This window comes from Argiope bruennichi, chromosome 8 (genome assembly GCF_947563725.1).
Source record: "Argiope bruennichi chromosome 8, qqArgBrue1.1, whole genome shotgun sequence".
Classification (NCBI taxonomy): Eukaryota; Metazoa; Arthropoda; class Arachnida; order Araneae; family Araneidae; genus Argiope; species Argiope bruennichi.
The window spans coordinates 127,394,999-127,420,547 of record NC_079158.1 but is presented as its reverse complement, the minus strand read 5'-3'; the positions used below and the strand labels follow the sequence as shown (position 1 = coordinate 127,420,547).

At 29.9% G+C, this 25,549-nt stretch overlaps 1 protein-coding gene across 1 annotated transcript in view; it reads left to right on the top strand.

The window, feature by feature from the left end:
* The first annotated feature begins 2,630 nt into the window (after positions 1–2,630).
* LOC129980772 (protein crumbs homolog 1-like) overlaps positions 2,631–25,549 on the top strand; it is a 35,825-nt gene continuing 12,906 nt past the window's right edge. The window contains exons 1-4 of the mRNA XM_056091157.1: positions 2,631–2,644; positions 4,318–4,406; positions 15,895–16,125; positions 20,393–20,572. Coding sequence (XP_055947132.1) covers positions 2,631–2,644; positions 4,318–4,406; positions 15,895–16,125; positions 20,393–20,572 — 514 coding nt within the window. The remainder of the gene's footprint in view (positions 2,645–4,317; positions 4,407–15,894; positions 16,126–20,392; positions 20,573–25,549) is intronic.

The following is a 25,549-nucleotide window of genomic DNA, read 5'->3' as shown; positions in this document are numbered from 1 at the left end:
ATGTTCAAGATGGAAAACCTGGAGTCGAAAGACATAGCAGCTTGCCAAAAATCGTAATACACAGAATGCAATGGCTGATGAAATCCCAAAACAATCAAGCCTAAAATATCATATTACGATCATTTAGTCTATTGATTCGAATCTCCTTGTCTTAATTTCCAAATGAAAAAATCGAATTTTGAGTACTATATTAAATTTACGCAATGTTTACTATAGAATTTCATATCATTATTTAAAATAAAAATCAGAGTTTTATTGAGATATAAATGGGTAAAGATGAAAGGTAAAAACTATGTTTATTCATATAATTTTTTTAGGGAAAAAAGATCTTCGTTTATATTTATTCACAAGTTTAGTTTCCAACTTCTTCGAAAATTGTTCGCAAAACATCGTTTTTGCTTCTTATATATATATATATATATATATATATATATATATATATATATATATATATATATATATATATATATATATATATATATATATATATATATATATATAAAGAGGAAACAAATATACATATAATCACAGTTTTTAAACCTTCAGAAGAACATTTCTAAATTGTTTATTTTCAAAACCTTTTTAATTAGTATTTATCTGTTATTTTATGAAAAAAGGATTACGGAATGTATATTGCATTAACTTAAAAGGTTGAAATGCACTTAGAAGGTACGTAACTTAATCTCATCATTAGTAGAAATACAGTTGTTCAGTAAGCGTTAATAAGTTGCTGCATCGTAGCAACTGCTTATTACATCACAATCACTCAAAGATTACTATTTCCTTATTACACAAATTGAATAACATTTCAAGACTAAATGCATTTAGTTTAATTTTAAATGATTCGCTGCCACTCTCTAAACTTAATACATAATTATAGTGTTCATTTAAAGTTAAATTCGTATTTTTCTTATTAAACAGCATAATAATGGTAATTAGAATTGTATAAATTGTATTTTAATAATCACTGCCGCTTGTACCAGTTGTTCCAACTGCGTTTATTTGCTTTGCATGTATTTTACGATAAAGCAAAATATAGTTTCTACTTTCTGGTATAAGAAATTTAGAGAAAGTAATGTAACCTTAAAAAAATTCGAACCTAAGATTTTGACGAACTTCCACATTTTAGATCTTCGTGAGTTCAAAAAACACATTTTTCGTAAATGTGTATCTGTCCTTCTGTCTGTCTGTGACAAAGATAACTCAAAAACGCTTTGAGTTCGACGGAATAAATTTAGTTTATGGTCTTTACACCAAATCTGTAGATTTCTATCAAATGTTAAACAAAATTATTCCGACGAAGTCTAAATGTCTGGCTGTTAGAACATGCATTAACTACAAAACGATGAGAGGGAGATAGATAAAATTCAATATAGAGATTTAACATCTATACTGTAGATAAGTATCAAATTGTGAACCAAATCCAATCTAAGCGTTGAACGTCTGTCTATCAGTATCTGAGAGCACGAAAACGCCAACTTATTAGAGTCCAAAATCGCAACGACTTAAATGTATCAAATTTTCTATGATATTTTGTGTCGGCAAGTGTAATTTTGCGTCAAATTTTTACTTCAATCATTTGGGAAGAACGCGATGAAAATCCGAATTCGATTTTAGGATACTTTTAACTGCCTTTCAGGGATTAATAGCCATAAAAACACGCTAAAGATTACATTATAGATTCAATAAAAATGGCGAATTCACGCCAACGGTTGATATTTCGCCACTATTGTACGCCAATCCATTCAAGGCGTTTTCTGGGATAGCACTTTTATGACAGAGTATGTGAGAACATTTTGGGAACACCCCACCCACTGACTTTATTAGATAGATTTTTTATTGTTATATTTAATCCTTTAAGAGGTTTTACGATTAGCAGTTATAATTTATAATAAATATTACTCTAAAACTTTCAGATAAATGTCATTATTACCCTCACCATTTGGCATATATGCTTAAATATAATTGGATTTTGGAGAAATATGAAGCTTTTACACTGATACTGAAAACTTTAAATGTAAACTTAAGATATTTACGATTTTGAGAGATAATCTAATCTAAAATGTCATATGCAACAAAACGCCAATAATTATACAATTAAAATAGTTCTAAGTAAATTTTTATATAGTAAGATATAACAATGGACTGCCAAGGTTCATAAAGATAAACATATATTTTTAAAGAACTTCTGGCTGTGTTTATTTTTTTGTGAAATATTTTTGGTTTCTTGCAGATTTGTAATCCAAATGTATGCCCACACTTTTTGAGGAGTCTTGATATCCAAATTTTTCCAATCGATTAAGCGAATATTTAAAATCCAATATTTAGATTTTGAACCCTAAGGTTATGCAGTAATGATCAACAGGGAAGAAATGCCTGAGCTATAGACGCAGCGAAGTTAAAAATAAGCCAAAAATCTGTAGTTAAAAAATAGAATGCTAAAAGAAACTGTCGCATTTTTAAAAGTATAATTTAGAGGCGGTCCAATAAAATATGTAATACAATAAAAACCAACACATTTCTAAAATGTAGTAAAGTCTTTTTCAATGAATTCAAACTAAACCAGAGGGAGTATTCCCCCCCCCTAAATTTCCTCGTATAATATCGTTATCCTTCTCTCCCTGCATAAAATGGCGGACCTTGGGTAAGGCTCAAGACATTCATTGCATGATGCATAATGGCGAACAATATTTAAGAAATATTAATCCTTGGCATGAATTTAGATTTTTTATTGAATATATTGTGTAATCCTTGGCGAGTGTTTTGATGATCGACCCCTGGCATACAGTTAATAGGATCCGAAAATAGAATTTGAGTTTTAGACGCGTTTTCCGAAGCGACTGGAACTACACTTGGACATAGAACTACAATTATAGTCACAAGTCTTTGCATTTTTGAGCTATCGATTCTGAAAGACATACTGACAGACATTCAACTCTGTGTTGGATTTGGAACAAATCCCAGTTATACCATTTGTATACTGAATTTTATCCATTTAGTTCTCCCCAATTTGGAGTTTTCTTATAAACTTATATTCGAACAGTCGGGCAGACATACTTCTTCTGAATAAATTTTCTCAAAATTTGAAAGAAATCTTCAAGTTTTATGGAAAGACCATATACTAAATTTGATTCGTCAAGCTCAAGGCGTTTGGACATCGTTCCAAAAATATATTTTTTTGAGTTAAAGGAGGTCTAAAACATGGAGATTCGTCCAAATCTCGAGTTCAACATTTTTTCTATAATTCGTATGCAAAAACGTAAGAAAAAGCAATAAAAAATTCCCAAATAATAGGCCAATTGGGTATTTTGAAAATTTCAAAGTACTTAAAATGGGACAAAATTAAGCCAGAAATGAAAAGAAATTATAACAACTAAGTAATATTTAAAAAATTATATAAAAACTTGTGCAGTGTTAAAAGGTGTTTATACTTCGAATAAAAATAAAAATAAAAAAGTCCCAGGAAAACAAGTTTTCATTGCTATCTACACGCCTTAAAAGCGCCCACGTTAAAGATACGATTAAACAGAAAAATAAGATATAACAAATTTTATTTAAATTCATTTTCATTCAGTGGACATGAATTAAATTAGAGTCATTCGAAAGCTATATTTTTTTAATTTTAAGGTAGTGTAAAAATAATTTTTTTTCTTCAAAATTTATAGTTTGATATTATGGGGAAAAAATATTAAATTATTTTTTCCCTATTTAGAAGAGTGTAATGAGTGTAGTAGTTCCTTAAAGGCGCTACGAATCCTTTCAAATGCTAAGAAGTATGTGATCCAGATTTCATTAAAATTCATACAAATGTGTAAAACTATATAAAGTTTAAAAAAAATTAGCTATTCGATCAAATCGGAGTAAATCTAAAAACGTGGAATTATTATTAGACTTTATATTAATTCTTGATTGCCACATTAAAACGGTCATCAATAATGCCCATATGACCTATGCGTCTGCTTCAACTCATAGCTTAAAATAGCAAATGAATGGTAAAGTTCAAGCCTCTTTTGAGAAACCTACGATTCGATCAGACTGACTTCATGTTGATGTTGGCTATCAATAGCCATAACAAAATTAAAGAAATTGTAAGGGTTCGAAGCCAGCAGTTAATGCGAATCGTAAATCTTCCACTTTATATTGAAAATTTCCCCCTTTTTCCCTCACATAGTAATTGGCATTCAGACCAGATGAAACGTCACCCGTTTCCCCACATATAGTTAAGTGCCTACGGACCATCAGATAGGGATCCTCTTCACTAGTAGAGTCATTGTGTCTGATCATCCAGATGTAAAACTTTTTTTTTCCATTATGCAGGGACTCTTCAAATCTTCAAGAAATGATCAATCATCAGCAACCCTTGTCATTGATGGTCGAACTCAAGTGGACGACAGCCGGTGTTAGCTGTGAATTGATTATAATTAACATATGTTCGGGAGAGATCAGTTTCAAAGATGGATCATTAACAGACATTCCCACGATCGATTGGAGACCATTGAGGAAGCATTCCTGAGCAGCAATTGGCTGATAAGGAACTCAAATTCACCAATGAGAAAGTCAGAGGCGGAGATCTGACGGAAATAAAATGCGGGTTTTTTTGTTTGGAGGGAAAAAATTAAAGAGAAGTTTGGAGAGCAGTGAGAGGCTTCGAAAGAGATTCGGAGAGATGTCGGTGCTCGAAGTAGGTGTTCCTGATTTTGTGAGAAGCTCCGTATGATTCGGGTTCTGTGTTAGGATCCACCTTATAAAGATCAGTGGATTTCCAGAGTGGTCCCTGGAGTAGCCGTTTGACTGACAGCCTGTTAGTGTTTTTTTGGTGTCCATTCTCCGATTTAATAGAGGAACTATTTCATGATTAAATTTTCAACTGTTGTGTGAATTTTGTCAATAATATGAACCTAGATGAGAACAAGTTGTTTTTTGTAAATATATAATGCTGTAAATAAAAGAATTGCTTTGTTACACTACTCTCTTATTTGATCGGTTAGGATCAAGATATTACAATATCAAAAAAAAAAGAAAGATATTGTTTAATGAGCTCAAAATTAAACCGATTCTGTATCATAGCAGAGATATTTGGGTCAAATTTTGAAAAAATTGCCTTAGATCTGTAAAGAATTTCTTCAGGATCTCTGTTTATGAATCGATTATCTGCAAACGGCTTAGTGCCATTTTGGAACATACTTTTCGATTATTTAAGTGAGGTATGTCTTTTCATAGTTGAAATGCCACTCTGAGAGACCTTTCAATTTTTAAAAATTATTTTCTGCATACTCAAAATGCTATCCACCAGCTTTCTCCACAGTAAAGAACGGTTACTTTTTAATATTATGGCACAGATCATTTTCTTTCACTCATTAAAAGAAGGCCGCGGTGACCCTGACGGTAAAGTTTCGGAATCGGAGGGTTTCAGGTTCAAGACCCGATTCAACCGAGGAACCGTCGTGTAAGCGGCCTGGTGCACGTTAAATCCATCGAGGCCAAACATCCTCCTGCTGGTGTGGTACGGAAGTTTGGAGGGGGGTGCCAGTTCGTCTTCGTCATCTGACCATGGGTCAAAATTACAAAGTCCGTCCCAAAATAGCCCTAGTGTTGGTTAAAAAATAGGACGTTAATATAACTAAACTAAACTTCTCTGATTAAAAATCTTTATTCCGTGATATTTATTTTCCAAACATTTTTTTAGATAAATTTTTTTAAAGGGGAATTGTTTATTGTAACAAAAATGAAATTCTTTTTGTTTTATTTTCTAAGAAAAATTAAAAGTCATATTTAAATTTATTTAATTCTGATGTGATGCCACAAGATTCTCACTGAATCGACGATAACTTTAACATCAACGGGAACCGTGATTTGATTCCATTGAAAGTATGAGGTTGGGATGTGTAGCAACAATGCCTATTATCTCCTGATTTCAAATGAAGATGCCGAGTAAACTCGTCAATAATAAATAACAATAAAGAAAAATATCAAAAAGAGAACCAATAGAAGAGGTACAATAAAACATAGCATAGAAATTGCAGTGAGAGAAGCCGCTACTGGTTGAGGCCAATCAAATTAATAGATATTGAAGTGCTTCATTGCTTGAAGACGCTTGATTCCATGACCTGTTGCCTCATATAATTAATGGCTCATTATAATGAATTGCCTGGATCGTAAATCTACTTTTAAATGTTTATCTGATTTATTTATATTTAAAGTTTTAATTCTTGATAACTGCATTTTTCTTAAAATTTTAACTATTCATTTAATATTGTGAGAAAAATTGCATTGTATTAAATATGATAACACGAGCTACAAAACTCATGCTCTGCGGCCGAGTTTAGTAGTAAAATAGCTAAACATCCTCTTGTAAATAATGGGAACGGATCTTAACTTAGTCTAAGATATATATTTGCTTATTCATATTATATGTTTAATAAAAGTTTGTTGAGAAAAGGAAAGTTTTTCAAATTCAGTATATCTAAAGCAGAAAACTGCGTTGAATAGTTGAAAAATAACGCTCCACTTATTTTGAAATGTATAATTTGTATATTTTTCTCAACGTATATAATTGCATTTGCATCATCATAAAAGTTTTAACTCATTTCAAAAATATGAAATGCAGAAGATTGCTATTTTAACATTCTAAATTTTTTAAAAATCAAATTATGGCAAATTATTAATATTTTGTTGGTGCAATATATTTTTTAGTCGTCGTTTAGTAGCAATATTTCATAGACGCGTATCATTTTGCACATGTTAAGTAGTTTTAATGTATTTTAATTTGAATTTTTCTTTCAGAATGCTTTACATTTTCCTTACTACATTACTTACTTCACTATATAAGGAAAAAGTATTTAAAAATTACATGTATTAATTAAAATACTTATACTTATTATCATAAGACTCATCGATCCTAAATTTGCGAGATACATTGAGATCATTTAAGGATGACGATGAGTAATGATAAAAGAGTAAAAAATAGGAAAGAATTCTGTAATCCTTTTTTCTTCGCAATGAGTAGTCAAATTCAGCTTAAATATTTAAAAGAATAATCTTGAATAACAACGAAAAATTCAATTCTTCAGACACAAAGTGTCACATTAATTGATTTTTTTTAAGTCACTAATTAGTTTAAATAAATAAATTTCATTTTAAAGAAGTCTAATGAAAGACGAACTGAAGTGAATTCAGTTTTTACAAGATGCGACTTTGCAGAAAGGAAGTTCTCGTTTGATTTTATCAATCTTAGTCATTTAGTTTTTAAGAAGTGAGCTTAAATATAAAAAATAAAGCTTTCAAGAGCTCTTTTTGAGAAAATGAAGATTTTTCTATTTTTGTGTTTAAATCCAGCTAATCTGTTAATGACTTTATTTATACTTGAATCTTTTTGTTGTTCAGAATGTAAGTAGTTTCCTTTTTCATTTAATCTTATTATAATAGTAATTGTTAATGATGAATTTGAAAACATTTTTCTAAAATTTTTCTCAGATCCACTGTTTGAAAATCAAAATTATTTAGACAAAAGTATTAAGAATTCTTTACGAGACGATTTGAAAATGAATGCATTGTTTTATTCATCTTACTTGACACGTTTTTACAGCTATTGAATTCATATGTAGTAGAACATATAGATTTCTTGATGACGAATTTATCCGAAAATGCTCAGAGTAAATGTAATCTTAAAATAAAGAATACACTGTTGCGTTAATCTGTCAACGAAAATGGAATGCAGACAAACTTGCTATTAAACGAAATCTCACCACATGATGAATAATATTACCATTAACTTATTTTTTTATTCAAACTCTAGTATCTTTAGAAACAACGAACTCCAAAATTCCTTAACATATCACTGTTGCCAATCTGAATTAACAACTATTTACAAAATAATATTTATAATTATTAAACTATGCCTGAGTTACTTTTAAATGAAATATTTATTATTTATGTCATAACAACACTATCCCGATGCTAAGATATTATAATTTTGATATTAAGACCACTTACTAAATTTCATAGGTTTAGTTTAGTAACATTTTGAGCCGTGTTCCCAGACGGACATGCATCCATATCTCATGCTGTAATATTGCCATACTTTTTCTTTGCATTCTTTTTAACAGAAAATCAAAAGGTTAATCAAGTGACATTGCACTGTCAGATAACGCGCAGTTAGATAATAGAAGCCATGCACAGTTATTTCCATCTCATGAGAAGCATGTCATGTGAATCGATTCCGTTGCCTGGTCATTGACTTATCTAATGGTATGACGTGTTACCTCTTTGATTTGAAATGGTAGTAAAATAGTAAAGAAAGCTTTCAGAATGTTTCTTAAATGTGATGATAGCGATTAGTGCCTTTTCCCTGGCGATGATTCTGTTGCCAGAGCACCGCATGTCACGGCATTAGACGATCCGTTTTTTTGATCTTGAGCCAAGGATTTCTTGTCATTACCAGATCTTTGAGCTTATGAATTCGTTAATGCCCTAGAAGAAGAAAAAAAAAATATTAGCAAATATTAAGGATTTTTTTAAGTCACTGGTGAATTAGCAACGAATTCGATGCTACAAATTTTCTTCCGTGTTCTTCAAATTTCTAAAAATAAAAGGAAAAAAAAAATGTTTTGTTTAGGGTTTCTATAAAAGGGCAATAGCCAGAATAAAAAAGGAATACAGGCACAAAATGACTTATTTGCATTAAATGATGTGGCTTAATTTTTGAGAATAGAACTACTCTTTCTGACGATATTTTTTATAATTTCTCTTTCTTGTAGAATTATTTTCTGTGCCTCATGTTTTACTGATTTAATTCTAACTTTCTTATTTTTGAAATCAAATTTCATATAAAATTCGTAAACTGAATGAATTAGCACTCCTAATAAGGAATCAATATTTAATTCAAAATTATTTAATAAATTGATGCTTAAGATATATGATTACGTTAAGAATTAATTTTTTGAAAAACGCTCTAATATATTTGAATTTTTGCATAAAGAAGATTGAAAACCCATAAATGGAACAAAAATATATCAATTAAATGACAAAGTTTTAAGACGATGTATTACAAGAATTAAAGACAAAAATAAATGACAAAAGTTTATTAAAATTGGAAAAATGGCTTTTTGTATTAAAAAGGGTTAGTGAGGTCTTTTAGTTTGGAGGTTTATGAAATGATTTACTTAAAATTTTACAAATAGTATAAGAAAAATATTACTTAGTTCCTGAATTTTAAAAAAATTATTCTGATAAATTCTTTAAATACTGGGGTTCGATTAAAAAATAATATGACATTTTCATTTTTTTTTTTGCATTGTGAATAAAATAACTATGGAATATTTCTAAATAAATAGTTTATTTATTCTCCAGTTCAGGAACTGCAGAAAATTTTGTGAAATTATTATGCTAAATTTGAATAAAAAATATGCTTTTTTTTCGTAAGAATATTCTACCAAAGACTAGAATTTGAGAAAATAGCATTAAAGATGTAAAATAGTATTAAAATGTAAATATATACAAATAAATTTATTTACATTGTACAATGTATACAATGTAAATAAATACAATACATATAAAAATCAGAGTAACTTTAAAAAAACTGGACTTAGAAACAAAATTCAAACGGTTTCATGAAGAAAACTTTCACTTGTTAAGAATATCAAAAGAAAAATTTTGTTTTTTTGCAAAAACAGACTTTTTAAAGATGTCACCGATCTTAAGATTGGAAAACATTAGAATATTGTTATCGGGAATACACAGCTGAACAAAATTTCAAATCTTCAATACATGTGGAAAAGAATGAAAAATAAATGACGAAATTCCATCAAATCACACATTAAATAAGTCGAATTATGTTAAAAACATGAATATTTTTTTAATATTTATTAGAATTTTTATGTCACTTATTCTGGACAGTTAGTTTTTTTTAATAGAGTTGATGTTACATTAAAAAATTACTCATTGTACTGAACTTTATTTAAAATTATTATGTTAAAAAATACTTTAACAAAAATTCATACATTCCTGTATATGCATGCAAATAAATGCGTATATATCAATAAAAAATACTAAATAACTAATCAATGATATAAAATTCTTAAGGCTTTGTCAATAGATAATTAAGAATTGCTTAAGTGATGATAAAAGTATCAGAATCGTCCTCTTCTCCGCGTTACTATCTGCTTCCAGTCAGCTCGATAAGGCTTGTAAAAAAAAACTGAATACCAGATGAGATGTTTTTCATTAGTTTTTACATGTAATAAGAAATAAAAAATCTCGCTCCTCTTTAAAAAAACTTTCACCTGAGAAACATTTTAAAAGATTATCCACTCCCTCCCCCTTTATTAATGTAATTATCAGTATTGCGGGCAACTGTTTCCAATGGCTTAGAAGTCGCAGAATAGCTGAATATGTGCCGTTTCTATATGTAGTTTACTTAGGAGATTTGTCGTTTTAAGAGTCTCTAGAATGATCGAAACGCGAATGTTATGCTGCTTCATTCTTTTTGCAATCAAATCGTAACTAACCGATTAAAATCTAGTTAGAACGGCTCCTAGATACAATGGCCAAAAATATCAAGCATTGTTACGTCGAATTGCTCCAAAGATTCTTAGAGCGATAGACCGCTCCATCCGAACCATCAACAAAATTGTTACTGCTTTAGCTATTCTACATTTTCTACATAGATGTAATGTGTTAAAAAAGCTTGTAATTACATCATAGAAGTATAATTGTTTTATTATGTATCATTAACTTTAAAAATGATTATCACAATTAAATTTCAATCTACAAAAATTCGTTCTTGTCATATAATTTGACAGAGATTGAATTGAATAGCAAGAAAATACATCAAGCATTTAAAGAATTTTATAGACCGTTGTCATTAAAAGAATGCTGAAACATATTTCGAAACTCCATTTTAGGATTAAATTCAATTCCACTTTGCGAGGAATGCGTCGTTCAGCAAATATTTAATGGTTTTAAATTAATCCACTTTAATTAAGAATTCCTTTTCGCGTTGTTGAATTAACTAGAATCATGGATAACCTCATTCCAGGAAAGTGGTTTAGATCGTAAACAAAGAGAATATGTAAAATTAAAATGGAAATTGACGGCTTTCATGTTTCAAATATTGAGCTTTTATTTTAATTACAATAAAATTGCATTGGAAATGTCTTTCTTATATGTAATTTCTACGCATATGATTTTTAAATGTTTTCTCTTTTATAAAAACATTTAGGCATTCCTATAATGCTTCATTTCTTGCTAATTAACCACATTTGATGGAGCTATATCTGTTTAATGAAGTCCATTAATCAGGCTCATGTTAAAAGGAAAATGTGGTAGTGAAAGCGACCTTGGACCGCCTACGTATCATCTGAAGTTCGACTTTAATTGCAAATTTTGGAGGTAGATTACATTCTTTGCAGGAGTCCCTAGGGAAACTGATTTTTTTCTGTTCTATTCATAAAAATTCAATCTTATGTATAAGAAAGAATATCTGAAACACCCTTAAAAAAATCTTTCAGCATGGCGAGAGTTATCTTTGCCTAATATCATAAGCATTAAAATTTATAAAGATTCATTTAATTAATATTGACACCTTGATGGCGGTTTCAATATTAATTTCATAGTTTTAAGATATTTTCTCTACATAGAAGAAAGCAGCCTCTTAATCAAATAAAATTCCTGTTAAAAATTGGATTGAATATTCATATTTTTAAATAGATTATGAAAGTAATTTAGCATGAACCAATCTCATTTTTTTAGAACATTCATTTTTAAAAATAGTACCACACTATGCATGTCATAAGAAACTTATCTTTGCTTAATTCACTATAATCATTGAATCTGAACGAGCTGACATAAATTTCTTTATTTCATTATGTAACTTTTGTAATGTTTATCTAATAGATAATCCTTTTGATAAAATATTTGAAATAATGTGGGTTTACACTCGGCCAGTTATAAGACGGTCAGTAAGACAATGCATGTGCAGAATTTATGTTTACCACAATTTTATAAGATAGATTCAGGCATCTATGATAAGCGATCCATTTTTTTCACACCATAAAACCCGCCAAATTCTACTAACGCATGCTCAGTAAAAAAAAAAAAAAAAAAAAAAAAATGCAATACAGTGGCATGTTGTCCTGTCGGGACAAGTACTTTCATAGACCGAACAGCATTTCTCAGCCTTTGTACGCATGCGCTGGCTACTGGCACCCAGTGTAAACCCACCTTAAAGCTAAACAAATTGGTTTATGGATACAGTACACTCCTGATTATCCGCGGAATTGGGTGGCGCGGCCGCCGCGGATAACTAAAATCGCGGATAATCCGAAAAAAGCTAAAGACGGGTATAGCAAAAGAGAAAACAGTCATTCCAACTTTGAAAAATCGTTTTATCTACAATAAAACGTAAAATAAACAGCAGGAAATGTTTAACTAACGCTTAATATTTTAGCATATCACTCAAAACTCACCTAAAATACATTTTGTTAATGAAAACAGAAAAGTGTTTTGTACTTACGAGAGGCGTCGAGGATACACAGAAAAATGAATACATATGTACTGTTTTAATACTGTAATGTATTATGTAATTACAAAAGCATAACTGTAAAACTACACCTTTTTGAAGAAATCAGTCATTTGTGTTTGCTTCTTGCTTTGGAAGCATTTTCTCTTGATCCGAGATTGCATTTCTCGTAGCATAAGTTTCTCGGCCAACTCCGCACTGCAAGGATGAGTAAGAAATCCTTTACACATCAGAGGGGAAGGTTCCGAGAAGGCCTGGGATATTTTTGCCATAAATAAGCACGATGTTAGCAAATTTAACGTTTCTCTCAGTTTTGTGAACATTTTTATTTTCTTTGCTTTACTCTTGTACAAAAAATAAAAAAATAAACTTTGTACGGCAGGCGCGGATAATCCGCTCCGCGGATAATCAGGAGTCTACTGTATAATAAATACGTGTTGCATTACTTTTGAAATTAAAATATTTATATGCAGTTATATTATAAAAAGGAATTATTTGAGATGCACGTGACATGCGTCAAACTTTGCTAACACTTAATATTCATTTTGTACTCGCGCAAGCCATAAATCCCTTTCATTTGTCTTATCGGTTTCTCCGATATATGATAACATAATCTATTTTTATTTGGAGCATCTATTTTTATTTGGCGCATTTTTTATGCTATTTCTTCGTATCTTTAGTTTGCACGTAAATCATTCATTTTTCCATCATGTTTATATACGTGCAATTCTTTGTAAATAATGTTTTTCCTTTTTTCGTTCTGCGCTATGTTTATGAATTATGCGGTTATAATTCACCACGTATTTTACTACAGAAAAAAAGGACTTGGTGTCACTGTGCATCGTAAGATGACGCGCAATAAGATATAAGGGGAAATGCATGATTACGTTCATACTGAGATTATGAAATCATGTGAATTGACTTCGCTGTGCAGGGCATTCACTCTCATTTTTCAAAATTTCTGAAGCGATTATCATTAGCTTTTACTTCAATTGCGGCAGTCATTAGCCTATAAGGAGTTATTGAACATGTCAGTTCATTAGAAGGCATAAAGGCATTTCAAGATTATCTGAGTTAAATTTCCCCCAGAATGTTAATATGATAGAAAAATACGATTGTATGCACAAATTTATGTTTTGACATAAAATTCCTTATTTCAGTAAAATAGAATGAACGTTAATTCGCTCATTTAAACTGAAGTGGAGCTATTTTTGCATTTAAATAATTATTTAGAAAAGGCCTATTTTATTGCAAAGCAAAACATTGTTTTTTAAATACCACTTCGAAAAAAATATTTCTTTTATTTCTATATACTTTTATTAAACTTCACTTGTTTCATGTTTACTAAAGACGGAATTTTGTAATCGATTTTATGGACACCTTTTAGTTTACTCATTTTGAAATTTTGTTCCTTTAAGCAATTATTGTATACGATGTTAATGCAAAAGTTTAATAATTTCAAAGTTTACATATGTTAATCTATACTTTGTTTCTTTAACATACGACCTTGCTACTTAAGTAGTGTATTAAAAATGATTTCAAGTTTCCTTAATATTTGTATTTATGAATGAAAGACTAAAAATATTAAGGAATTACATTTAAAAACCAGCAGGAAAACCCAAATTTGCTTGCACATTTCTGATAAAATTGTTTTCCCAAAAAACGTTTTGGCGAGAAATAATCTCTGGCGAAAAGTTAATCTCTGGCTTGAATTTAGCATTTTTACTTAATCTATCGTTTGACCTTAGCGAGACTTCTGGCAATTCATCCCTGATATGCTATTGATAGTATCCGAAAATCGCATTTGTGTTTTGGATGCATTTATCCCAACCGATAGAAACAAGACATTGACACAGAACTACTCTTGTAGTTCGAAAGTTCCATAAGAAATTTGATATACTTAAATCAATGCATTTGCATGTTTTTGGAAGCACAGACTCACAGACTGTCAACCCTTTGCTGGATTTGGCTCAAAATTTGGTAAGTATCTACAATATAAAGGTTAAATATGTGTACCAAAGCTTATACATCTAGCTCTCTTGGGTTTGAAGCTATCATGTTAAACGTATACTCGGACAGCCGGACTGAATCTGAGTGGAATTTGTTCAACATTTGATAGAGATCTACAAATTTGTCGATAAAATTTCATCGATCCAGCTGAAAGCATTTGTGAGTTATCTTCGTCACGAACAGATTTACATAAAAAAAGAATGCCGAAATTGTGTTTTTCTAACTCAATGTCTGAAACGTGGAGATTCGTCAAAATCTCGAATTCGAAATTTTTGAACGATTACAATTCATTCGCCATACTTCATATATGAGAAAGTAAAAAAACGCTATTTTTTGTGCATTAATGATGCATTTAAAAAATTTGTTTTTATCAAATAATAGCTAACTATGTTAACTAGTGTGATTGATGGTTGCTAAAATTGGCATTTAAATATCTTACTTAGTATGCACTTAATGCCTTCCACTGCAAAGTAATTTTAAATTTCAAATTTTGGTAGACTTGCAAGAAGTACTATTTTCACATTTAATTGTGTTATGCAAGCATTTCTCTCATCTTCTGTTATCTTATCTAAAAGTTGAACTTTCATTTGATAGTAATCGATTGATAGTAATTCAATCTTAAACAATGCCGAAATTTTCTTGCTGAAACTACTTAAAAATGGATTTGAATAATTGTGAAACAAACATTATTAATAAACGATGCTTACGTTTTAGAAAAACATATACTGTTGTTGACATTGTTTTAAAAGGAGTTTCATTTGGCTTTGTGGCATTGAATGTAGTTAGTTAGCTTAATTATTTCGATCAGTTAGCTTAATTATTTCGATCAGTTATCTTAATTAAACATAACATGGGGGCTATTTTGGAATAGACAAGAGTCATTCTGAATTGTGTTTAGATAACGAGAATGGTGAATGAGCCGGCAGTCTCCCAATGTCCCTGTTGTTCCAGAAGGAGGATGTTCGACTTTCTACATAAGATTTGGCGTGCGCCTGCGCCACATATATTACTTTTTATCATTCAATTGGGCTTCGAACTTCGCTTCGGTAGCCGAGACCAGGGTACTATGTCTCAGTATCCTAGTCCTGCATAAAATTGTGAACCTTGATAGATATATGAAAATAGAAACGAAAATTAAGAATGAGAAACATTTTTTTAATGAAAAAATACTTAATTTTTTATGAAGCGAAATTACATTCTCTGATAATTAGCTTTGGAATCCAATTCGTATTTTATAGAAAAAATATAAAATGGTTTGCTGTCACAATTAACATTTTTAGCCTTTAGGTTTTATACATATATATTCGAAAAATTCAAGATACAATTAGAATTCCCAATGAATCTTTGAATTTCAAAATATCTTTCAGTGCATACAGTGCATTCGGGACATAACAGAAAACAGATCACTGGCTCTCAGGCGAGATTCAGACGAAGTGTGCCGGTGTCGGAAGAATTAGAATTTTACAAGTTAGTCAATAAGATAGATCCCGTGGCATTAAAACTTTTGATGAGCAATATCACAGAAGAGCCGCATGTGCTCACCACTCCTAGCCGGCACTGCTGTTATAATGGAGGAACTTGTAATATCCCAAATGATGGTGAGTGGATGAAATAAATAATACTCATTAAAATATCTTTTAGTTTCTTGTAGAGGTTTTGACGATGTTGCCGTATAGAGAGGATAAAGTTAAAACACAGATTAGACAATAAGGAAGAGTATTATAGCAGAGTTCTGCTTTTCAAAATCTCGGAAAATGGCAGTAGAATAATATTCCGATGTTATTGAAATACTTCAATATTTTTCAGAACTATATATAAAATTTTTATAAAAAATATAATTTATAATATATTAAATAAAAATCTAATTTAAAAAAGGATATTTTTTAAAAATATATTAGAATCTATTCACCTTTCTCTACTTCATTATGTAAAATAACTTGTGCTTTTGGCTTTTTCAACTTTTTTAAAAAACCAGATGAAGTGGCCCGTAACTTCCATGCATGCTATTTAATAAAGGACTTAGTTGCCATCCCATTTCTGCCTAAATTATGAACTTTGAATTGACCTTCTACGCCCTGAGTGCTCAGATATTTATTTTCAGAATCCGTGCCTGAGAGTTGTGTTTTTTTAAAGTACAACAAAGAAAACTAATCCTTTTTTCACCAATAGCACGCGGTTAATAAAACCCAAGTACTTTAAGTTAAAGCACTTGTATTTTATTAACCGCATGCCGTTGGCGGAAAAAATCTCTCTATATATATGTAAAACGATAACGTGGCAGAGAAATTGCCCTTATTACTTATTAAAAAATCGCTATACGAATGTTTCAGATTGCTTTATTGTATGTTTTTATAATTGCATTTCATTTCATGTTTCATGTAATAATACAGCTGCAGAATATTATTTAAAAAATTCTGGAATGTTTCCAAAACTTCACTCAGTGAAAAGAAGCATGATGTAAAAGAAATCAAGAAATAAATGTCAGGAAAAGCTTAATGGAGTGAAAAAATGGGTTTAACGGTTTAATGGTTTTAGATGAGGAATCGCATTGACTTACCTACGGAAACGGAGGACCATGCCATTGCCATTGAAGTAGAGTTCTACACTAAATTTATTAAATGTATGTTTCAAAAAAAAAAAAAATGGAAATCGCATTAAATGTATGTTACACAAAAGTTCGTAATTTTTTTTAGCAGGACGTTTATTGGTTGAAATACTGTAATTAAATCATTTAACGCATTTTTCTGACTGGAACTACATGACTACCGGTAAGAATTTAAAAATTAGTTATCGGTTTACGATAAAAGTAGACACCAGTTTTGTGTTCATGCAGTATGTTATTAGGGTAAGATTCAGTAACACTTTTCCTAAAATGCGCCCTCAGTTTAATTTATTGAAGAATCTTTAGAGTTATTTTATTAACTAATACATGAAGAATTTGAATGTAAAATTTTTTTTTCTAAATAACACATTGAAAATTTTATACTTGGAGATTCATTGCTACTAACTGGTTTCAAATTTAAATGTTGGGATACAGATTATCCTAATTGATAATTATTTAAAAAAAATACTTTTCTAAAAAAAATTTACAATTAATAAAGAGGATTTTCCCTTTTCAATCACATTTAAACGAAACTATGGATGGATCGATGAAGCTATTTCATATTCCAAGTCATACCATAAAGCCTTTTAAAAAAAATTAAAAATTTTCCTTCTAGTTCTAAACTTAATACTCCAGGGTAAAAAAAAACCCAGTTCGTGTTTTACCTTATCTTTTGTTGCAAGGATTTCAACATCTCCGTTCTGCATTTCTTTTCCCTGAAACATTTCTTTTGGGACTTTAAGACCATTTTAGCATGACGTAAAATGATGCAGTAGGTTCTCTTTAAAATAAAGTTTAACAGAAGTCCAACGTATTTGCTTAAAAACAAACCAGAATTTGATCAGAAAGCATAACAGAGGGCAATTTCTGCCAACAAATAAATCGTATCGAACTTAGATGAACAATTTTCTGAATTTTATTTAAGACCACTAATTATACTTATTTATTTGCTTTTTTAGAAGACATTTAGGATATTTTTAAATTATACGAATGGTAATTTTGTCATTTCTAAATATTTTTAATTTATTAAAAAAATAAAATCGCGATTTGATGTTGAAGGAATAATATTTCAGTTACATGATTATTGAAACGAATAACAATGTCTGTTTAAAAGTTTTATAAATTGATAATTTTCGCATTAGAATAAATCTCAGAAAAGCTTGCCTTTAAAATGTTCTTTGAAACATTCTGTAACTGATTCATTTGAAATAATCTGAAGAGTAACTATTCTAAGTGGGCTGATGAGTTATTTTACAGTAAAATTAATTATTGATTTAAGATAATACAAAATAATTTAAAATAATCCTTAATTCCTAGTTTGAAATTTTCTAGATCCATTTCATCAATGAAATCTTATAATTGACATACCGATATATTATCTACATAAATGATCAGTAGATTTTTTTCATCTGATATTTTAGATTATCTTGTCCGTCACACCAGATACATATAGTTTTGGCCAAACACGAATTATCTCCCAATCTAAAATGTTAGAATTGAAAATATTAATCTTTTGAAAACAATTTGAAGAAAATTACCATGTCTCTATCAGTTAAAATTCTTTTTAATAATCATTACTCTTGCGCGATATTTATTAAAACCTACTATTGTATTTAAGCATAACGCACATAAATCTAATAACTTTTGACGGTTGCAATTAAATCTTGTAGAATCCCGAATATTCAATTTGGATAGTGAGAAGACACGCAATGCGACTATTTGTTAACAACATACCAAAAGTTATAAATTTTAATAATCCAAAATGCATTAAGCTTTTAATAATATATTGTTATGGAGATACGATGAATCATATAATACAATGGCCTATAAAGTGGTTATATTTTTCACTCGAAACTACTCGGAACATAAAGAAGCAGAAATCTTGCTCATCATTTATACATTGGAGGAAATATCTAGAATAATTATTCATAAATTTAAAGAAAGATCTAGAATTGTTTAAAACATAATTAACATTTTGAAATGAGATGTCAATTAATGGTTCGGAAGGAATTCAAACCACAAAGAAGAAAGTCAACAGTTTAGTGTTTTACCATCTAAGATACAGAAATTGCTGATTAATATTTTTTTTTGCTCGACAATATTGATGACACCTGGCCAATTTTTTGGCTTCTTAAAATCCCCAATCAAATCATATCAGGGTGACTATTATTTAGCATACTAAGACTTTCTTTTAGCATACAGAGAACAATAGAAACTCAGTACATTTACTGAAAATGACTGTATTTATAAAGACATGTGTGTGTGTCGACTTTCTATAATAAAAAATTTTATTTAGAGGTTCCAAATGTGGTATATATATACTTCGAAAATGTGTACCTTGGGGCTATTTTTTTTAAAAAAATAATTAATTAAAAGTGAAATGAAATTTTGGGTTTTTCCAATAAATTCTGGAACTATTATAACACAAAGATAATTTTTATAGCTTCAAAATTTAAAAAAAATTAATTTAAATTATACTAATTTTATAGTCGTGCGCATTCCTTTCGTGCAACAATAGATTATATTGCTGCCCTGAATAAGACCCCTTTTATTTCCTCAAATATTTAATAGCACAATTTTCTTCCGTTGTTGATAGTAAGAAAGAAGTATTCTATTTAACATCTATGTTGTTAACATTGAAAATAGGAAACTGAAGTATCACGAAAAAAAAAAAAAACATAAATGAACCGGGAAATTATGTTTTTAATAGTGCAATGATGTTATGGGATTGTTTGCCACCAGAAAATTTTCATATAGACATTGAGCATGCGTAAAACTATTAAAATACCGTTTTTAATAACTATGAAAATTTGATGATTGGAAATAATATGTTGATAGTAACCAAGGACATAATGTTATGCCTAAAATATCTCAAGGAAATTAAATACAACTTATATACCTAGTGAACATGCCTGGTTCCAAAGGTAGTTAATAATAAATATTGCTCAACAACAATTTGGAGTGGGGTAACCAGCTCAGGTGTCGTCCTAGCCACCTGACCATGTTCAAAATTATGAAGTGCGACCCAAAATAGTGTTACTTTGAAACTGGACGTTAATATAATTAAACTAATCGACAACATATTTTTTCCTTTCAATTATATGAATTTTGTGTAAAGCTATTTTTTTTCTAAGCCGTAATCAACCCTCATATGATCGTGCGATCTCATTTTGAACTCGACTTAAGATGATTCGAATTTTTCATTATAAGCAATTTTCTTCTTTCTTTACTTAAGCAATTAAATTTTCTTCTTTCCCTCACAGATCCCGAGGAGAGATGGTGCTCCTGTCTTTCTAATTTCACGGGCCGTTACTGTGAAATAGATGTGAACGAATGTCTCTCTCCGGGAGCATGTTCTGAACATGAAGTATGCAAGAACACGTTTGGAAGCTACAAATGTTTTTGTGAAGAGGGGTTCGTAAGAGATGGTTACAAGTGTGTTCGTAAGTGAGAATTTCAGCATTGTATGATATACATCAATTCACAAATAAGAGTTTAAGATAAACCTAAATGTTTATTCATTTTTCTTTTGAGTGTGAATAGATTTAGAACATTATATATGAGACAATTGGAATACGTTGGAAGATAATAAAAATTTCGCCCTAATTTGAATTTTAAAAATTTTATGGAATTATGAGCGATTACAAAGATGGTAAATAATATTATTTTTATTCTTTATGGATTTGATCTCAAAAGTACTTTTTTTTTCAGAATCACTGTTATCTCATGACTCCAAAAGAAGAGAAAGATTTGTAATTGAAAAAACTTATTTCGTTAGATTTTTTCATCCACTTGAATATGGAATTCCACGTGTAATTTTTCTGTTTCAAAATGATCCAAGACGAAATGTACAAAAATACAAATATTATCAGAGTCTTATAAGTAAAATAGACGCAATCGATTTTCTCTTCTTTTCTTTTGGAGCAATAAGTAAGCAGTAATTCAACAAAATCAGTAAATTTTTAGTTAAATTTTTTAAATTGAATTTTTATGAGCAATCTTCTTCCAGATTTGTCCAGATTTTCAATCTTTCCTATTATCATATATTACCACATTAAAAAAAAATCGGGTTTTTTTAATTAGGAATACAAATTGAACTTGTTTACTCGGCTATTCTTTCGAAGTAACCATTCTTTGAAAGATTAATATTTTTCTTATAGTGCTTACATCGCTGCACTTTTCTGGAGCTAAAGAATTGTTTGCTCTTAAGCAATTTTTCCATTCGAAAAGGTCAGAATATTGAAAGAACCGTAATATGATAGTTTGACCGGAATTTGAATACATGAGATACCTGCGAACGAGCACATTAGCATGTTGAAATACTTCAATTTGGTTTTCCTTATGCAGTTTTGAATGCTTGTAATCATAAGCTAAGCACATCTGTTTTAAGTATTTAAACTGGGCGAACACTGTTCTGAGTAGACGCAAATATGACATACTTCCTTTGTTTGCTGGAAATGAGATAATTCGAAGAATACAATTAGAAAATATTTTTAAAAATTCGGAAGCTTTTTTAAATATAATAATATGGATACAACTAATTTAAATTTCAGATTAAATTTATGGAAATTTTTATGGATAATTTCTAAATTATTCTAATATTCTGCTTAAACTTACATTTTACTTATTAATAATTAATATCAGACCTCTTACTTTCTATTACAATATCCCCTTTTCAAGTTCAAGAAAGAGAATATATAGATATAGCGTTTTATTGGCAATATAATCTATATTGATGTTTAACGTTTTTGAGTAAATAATCTAAACAGATGAAATGTTAAAAGAATACATGTGAAATTAATTAAAAAATATTAAAGAAAAGCCTCATTGATAACGAAAGAGTATTTAGGCAAATATATCTTTCATTTATTAGTGGCACGCAACGCTTCTTTTTTAGATAAAATATTTATTTCATTTTCCTATTGTCCCTTATTTATAAAAACCTGTAGCATTACTTTGATCTGTTGGTGACTCTCTGGGTTAGCAGGAGACACTGGTTTTATTTCATTATCAGTTAAATTGTCCAGCTAAAAGTTCGCATTCATGATTTCATCAAAATGTTAGACGTTAAAGCTGTGTGATTTTAATAGTCTTTCATATGTTTTATTCATTGTATATATGAACTTTTCAAATGAAGACAAATTCCATGAATGCTATTATGTCCTGTTCATTATCTTCTAAATTCAGAGATACTGTCATTTTACTTTTTTATTTGCCTTGTAAACTATACAGATATCAAACAGAATCCGTCTTATCTTTCAACAATGGAAGAAAAATACGTGATCAAATATTTCATAAAACAATGAACACGATACGGGTTTCCTTCACAGTTATGAAAATGTTGTTGAGAAATAAGCATAAGAATATGCTTAAAACTTAATTAAATTTAGGCTAAAATTTTTTAAATTGGCATAATTAAAAAAATGATATTTTGGACTTTTAAGAAGTGTAAAAATCCTTTTTGAGTAGATATATTTTCGAAAAATATAGCGAAAAAACCCCTTCAAATTCTTGTTTATTTTTTAGTTAACAAAATTTAAGTGAAATAAGAATTTTTCTCTACACACACAACCTTCCCCGCCAAAAAATAGTACCTTAAAAAGTATGGTCATCTTTCTGTGCATTTGCATTTCTAACGCGCATGCATTATCTTATGCTGTGAAAATTATAGTTGTAACCAAAATTGTGGAAACCTTTTAAAAAGAGGCATTTTGCAGATTTAATGTCTCATAACAAGAATTGTATTTGCAATAATAACATAGAACTTTGTATCATTTTAATGATAATTTTACCATGAATGTAATTCCTTAAATGAAGTAACACATGTTCGCTTAGTTCCATTTTTTAAGAAGTTATATTGAAATAACTAGAAGAAAGAAGTCTAGTTGCTACAGAAAAGATTTAGCTTTTCTTCAGCTGAATTTAACCAATGAGTATAAATGCTCAGACAGAAAATACCGTTTTATCTTGACTTTAGTAGAATTCAGGGAATTAATGCTATGTTTTGGAGCCTAGTGAAAGTCGTTTTTCATGTCTTTTTGTGTCTATTATCAAGGTAATAACCTTTTTTTAACTTCCCCATTATGATCTGCCAAAATATTTTTTAAAAAATGGAAGAAAAGGAACAAACTGTGGGTTAGTCATCTAAAAATGTTGTAAGGTTTTACTATTATATGAACAAGGCAATAATTATAACGGAATCAATAAGCGAATTTGTGGAAATCTAACTAAAGACAAATTTCTAAACTTTTGAAAGGATATAAAAAAACTCAGTCATATAAAACCAATTTGGTTGATATTGTTTATAATGGCACTTGCCATGGACAAGCTCGCTGACGAAGTCAACGATTTTAATCCAAGGGAGCGTCTCTTGTTTTAGTAGCGCCAATTAGGGACAAGAGAACGTGCGTGTGAACTCACGCATCACATTCGCTTGAACAGCCCCATTTTACAGGGGGGCACATTCACACATCTCCCAGATAGAACAGATGAAGAACAACCATGCCCGAACCGGGACTCGAACCCAGAACGCCCCGATCAAGAGGAAGACGCGCTACCCCTATGCCAGGACGTCGGCACCAATTTGTTAATGGCCGGGAAAGATGCATAACAACAAATGATGATAGAACAATTCGAAGACTGTGCCTAAATGAAAGATAAAAATCATAATAGCATACAAAATGAAATGGCACAATGTAATGTGTAATTGAATGCGAGGACCATTCGACGAAGATTGCAAGAATCTGGTTTAAATGCAAGAATTCTACTAAGAAAAGAAATTTTTATACTTGGAAAAAACGTTAAAAATATTAAACTGAGCAAAAATTTATTTAAAAATCTACGTTAACTGGACATTAAAATTGTGGCCCTGTGATATTCGAAATAATGAGACCAAAATCTTACTATTTGGTAGCAATGGCATAAAATACGTAAAGAGAAGAATAGAAGATTTCGATAGTGATTGCATTATACCAACTGTTAAACATCCTTTTAGAGTTATGATTTGAGGAAGTATGTTAATGAAAGGTGTGAATGGGATTGTGCGATTAATGTTCCCCATGTCCATTAAACTGTTACATAGCAGTAATGGCTATAAGTATAGGGGCATGGGCCGGCGTATTGCGTGATTAATATAAATGTACAAAAATACATAAATGTAATACTTGCCGCAAATGGGAAATTTCAGCAAGTATGGGAATAATACATAAATGTAATAATTCCCCATACTTGCTGAATTTTGCAGGCGATCATTTCTCAGATAAGAAAAAAGTATATTTCAACAGGATTTAATTCTTGTTTCCATTGTATGTAAAAACTAGTTTCAAGACAATAACATTTCACTCTTAACTAAGTCCTGAGTTATAGGAGTACCCACTTCTTTAATCCGATTGAAAATGTATGGAGAAGGTTAAATAACTCAGAAGCAATCCAGCAGTGAAACCAATTCATTGAAGCAATAGCCCAATCAGAGCATCTCATTATAACAGATGGAAAACTAAAACCAAAGTGAATTCCATAGAAAGGTCTTGCAAGCTGTAATTGAAGCTAAAGGTTGCCCAACTAAGTGTTAATTGCCAAATGTCAGAATTTTTCAAGCATATCATTATTTCTATATTTCCTTTTTCTACTTTATTGTTACTTTTCCAATATAAATATCCATCATAGAAACAATTTTATTAAATTCTTGGTTAAATTTTTTGTAGAAAACATAAAATCTTATGGTATTTCTCTGAATAAAATTGTTTTGAATCATCAAATCTCAGAAATACATTTTTCGAAAAACTTTCTCCAATTTTTGCCACTAATGTAGTAAGTACTGCTTGGGCGCTATCTTAATTTTCTAATTGTTGGAAATATGTTTTTAGTAGTGATTGACATTAAACCATCTACATGCATTATGGCATCTAGTATTAAATTAAAGAGATATTCAGTATCTGAGATCAAATAATCTTTAAGTCACTTTTTCGCAACTTTTTAAATTTAAAAAGTCATTTAAAAAGTCTTCATGGATTTAGAAACTTAATGTTTCTATCACGACTAATCATGTATACGTAAGTGATAACTATGAATAATTCTTACATATATGCGCCAAATAATGAGACTTAAAAATCGTTTATCCTAAAGTATCAGGTTAGTAATAAATTATACATTATTAATTAGAATTAAAAAATTAAACTACGTAAACTAAGTACGTATACACACACACACACACACACACACACACACACACACACACACACACACACACACACACACACACACACATACACTTTTGCCTTTTCTTACACAAATAAAGGAAGATTTTTTCAATTTTATTATGTACCAAATTATAATGCCATGTCAAGAATAAAGGGGAAAGTAGAAAGAGTAAATGTATGCGACTTGTTAAAAATTAATAACAGAATTTTGCAACAAAGTGA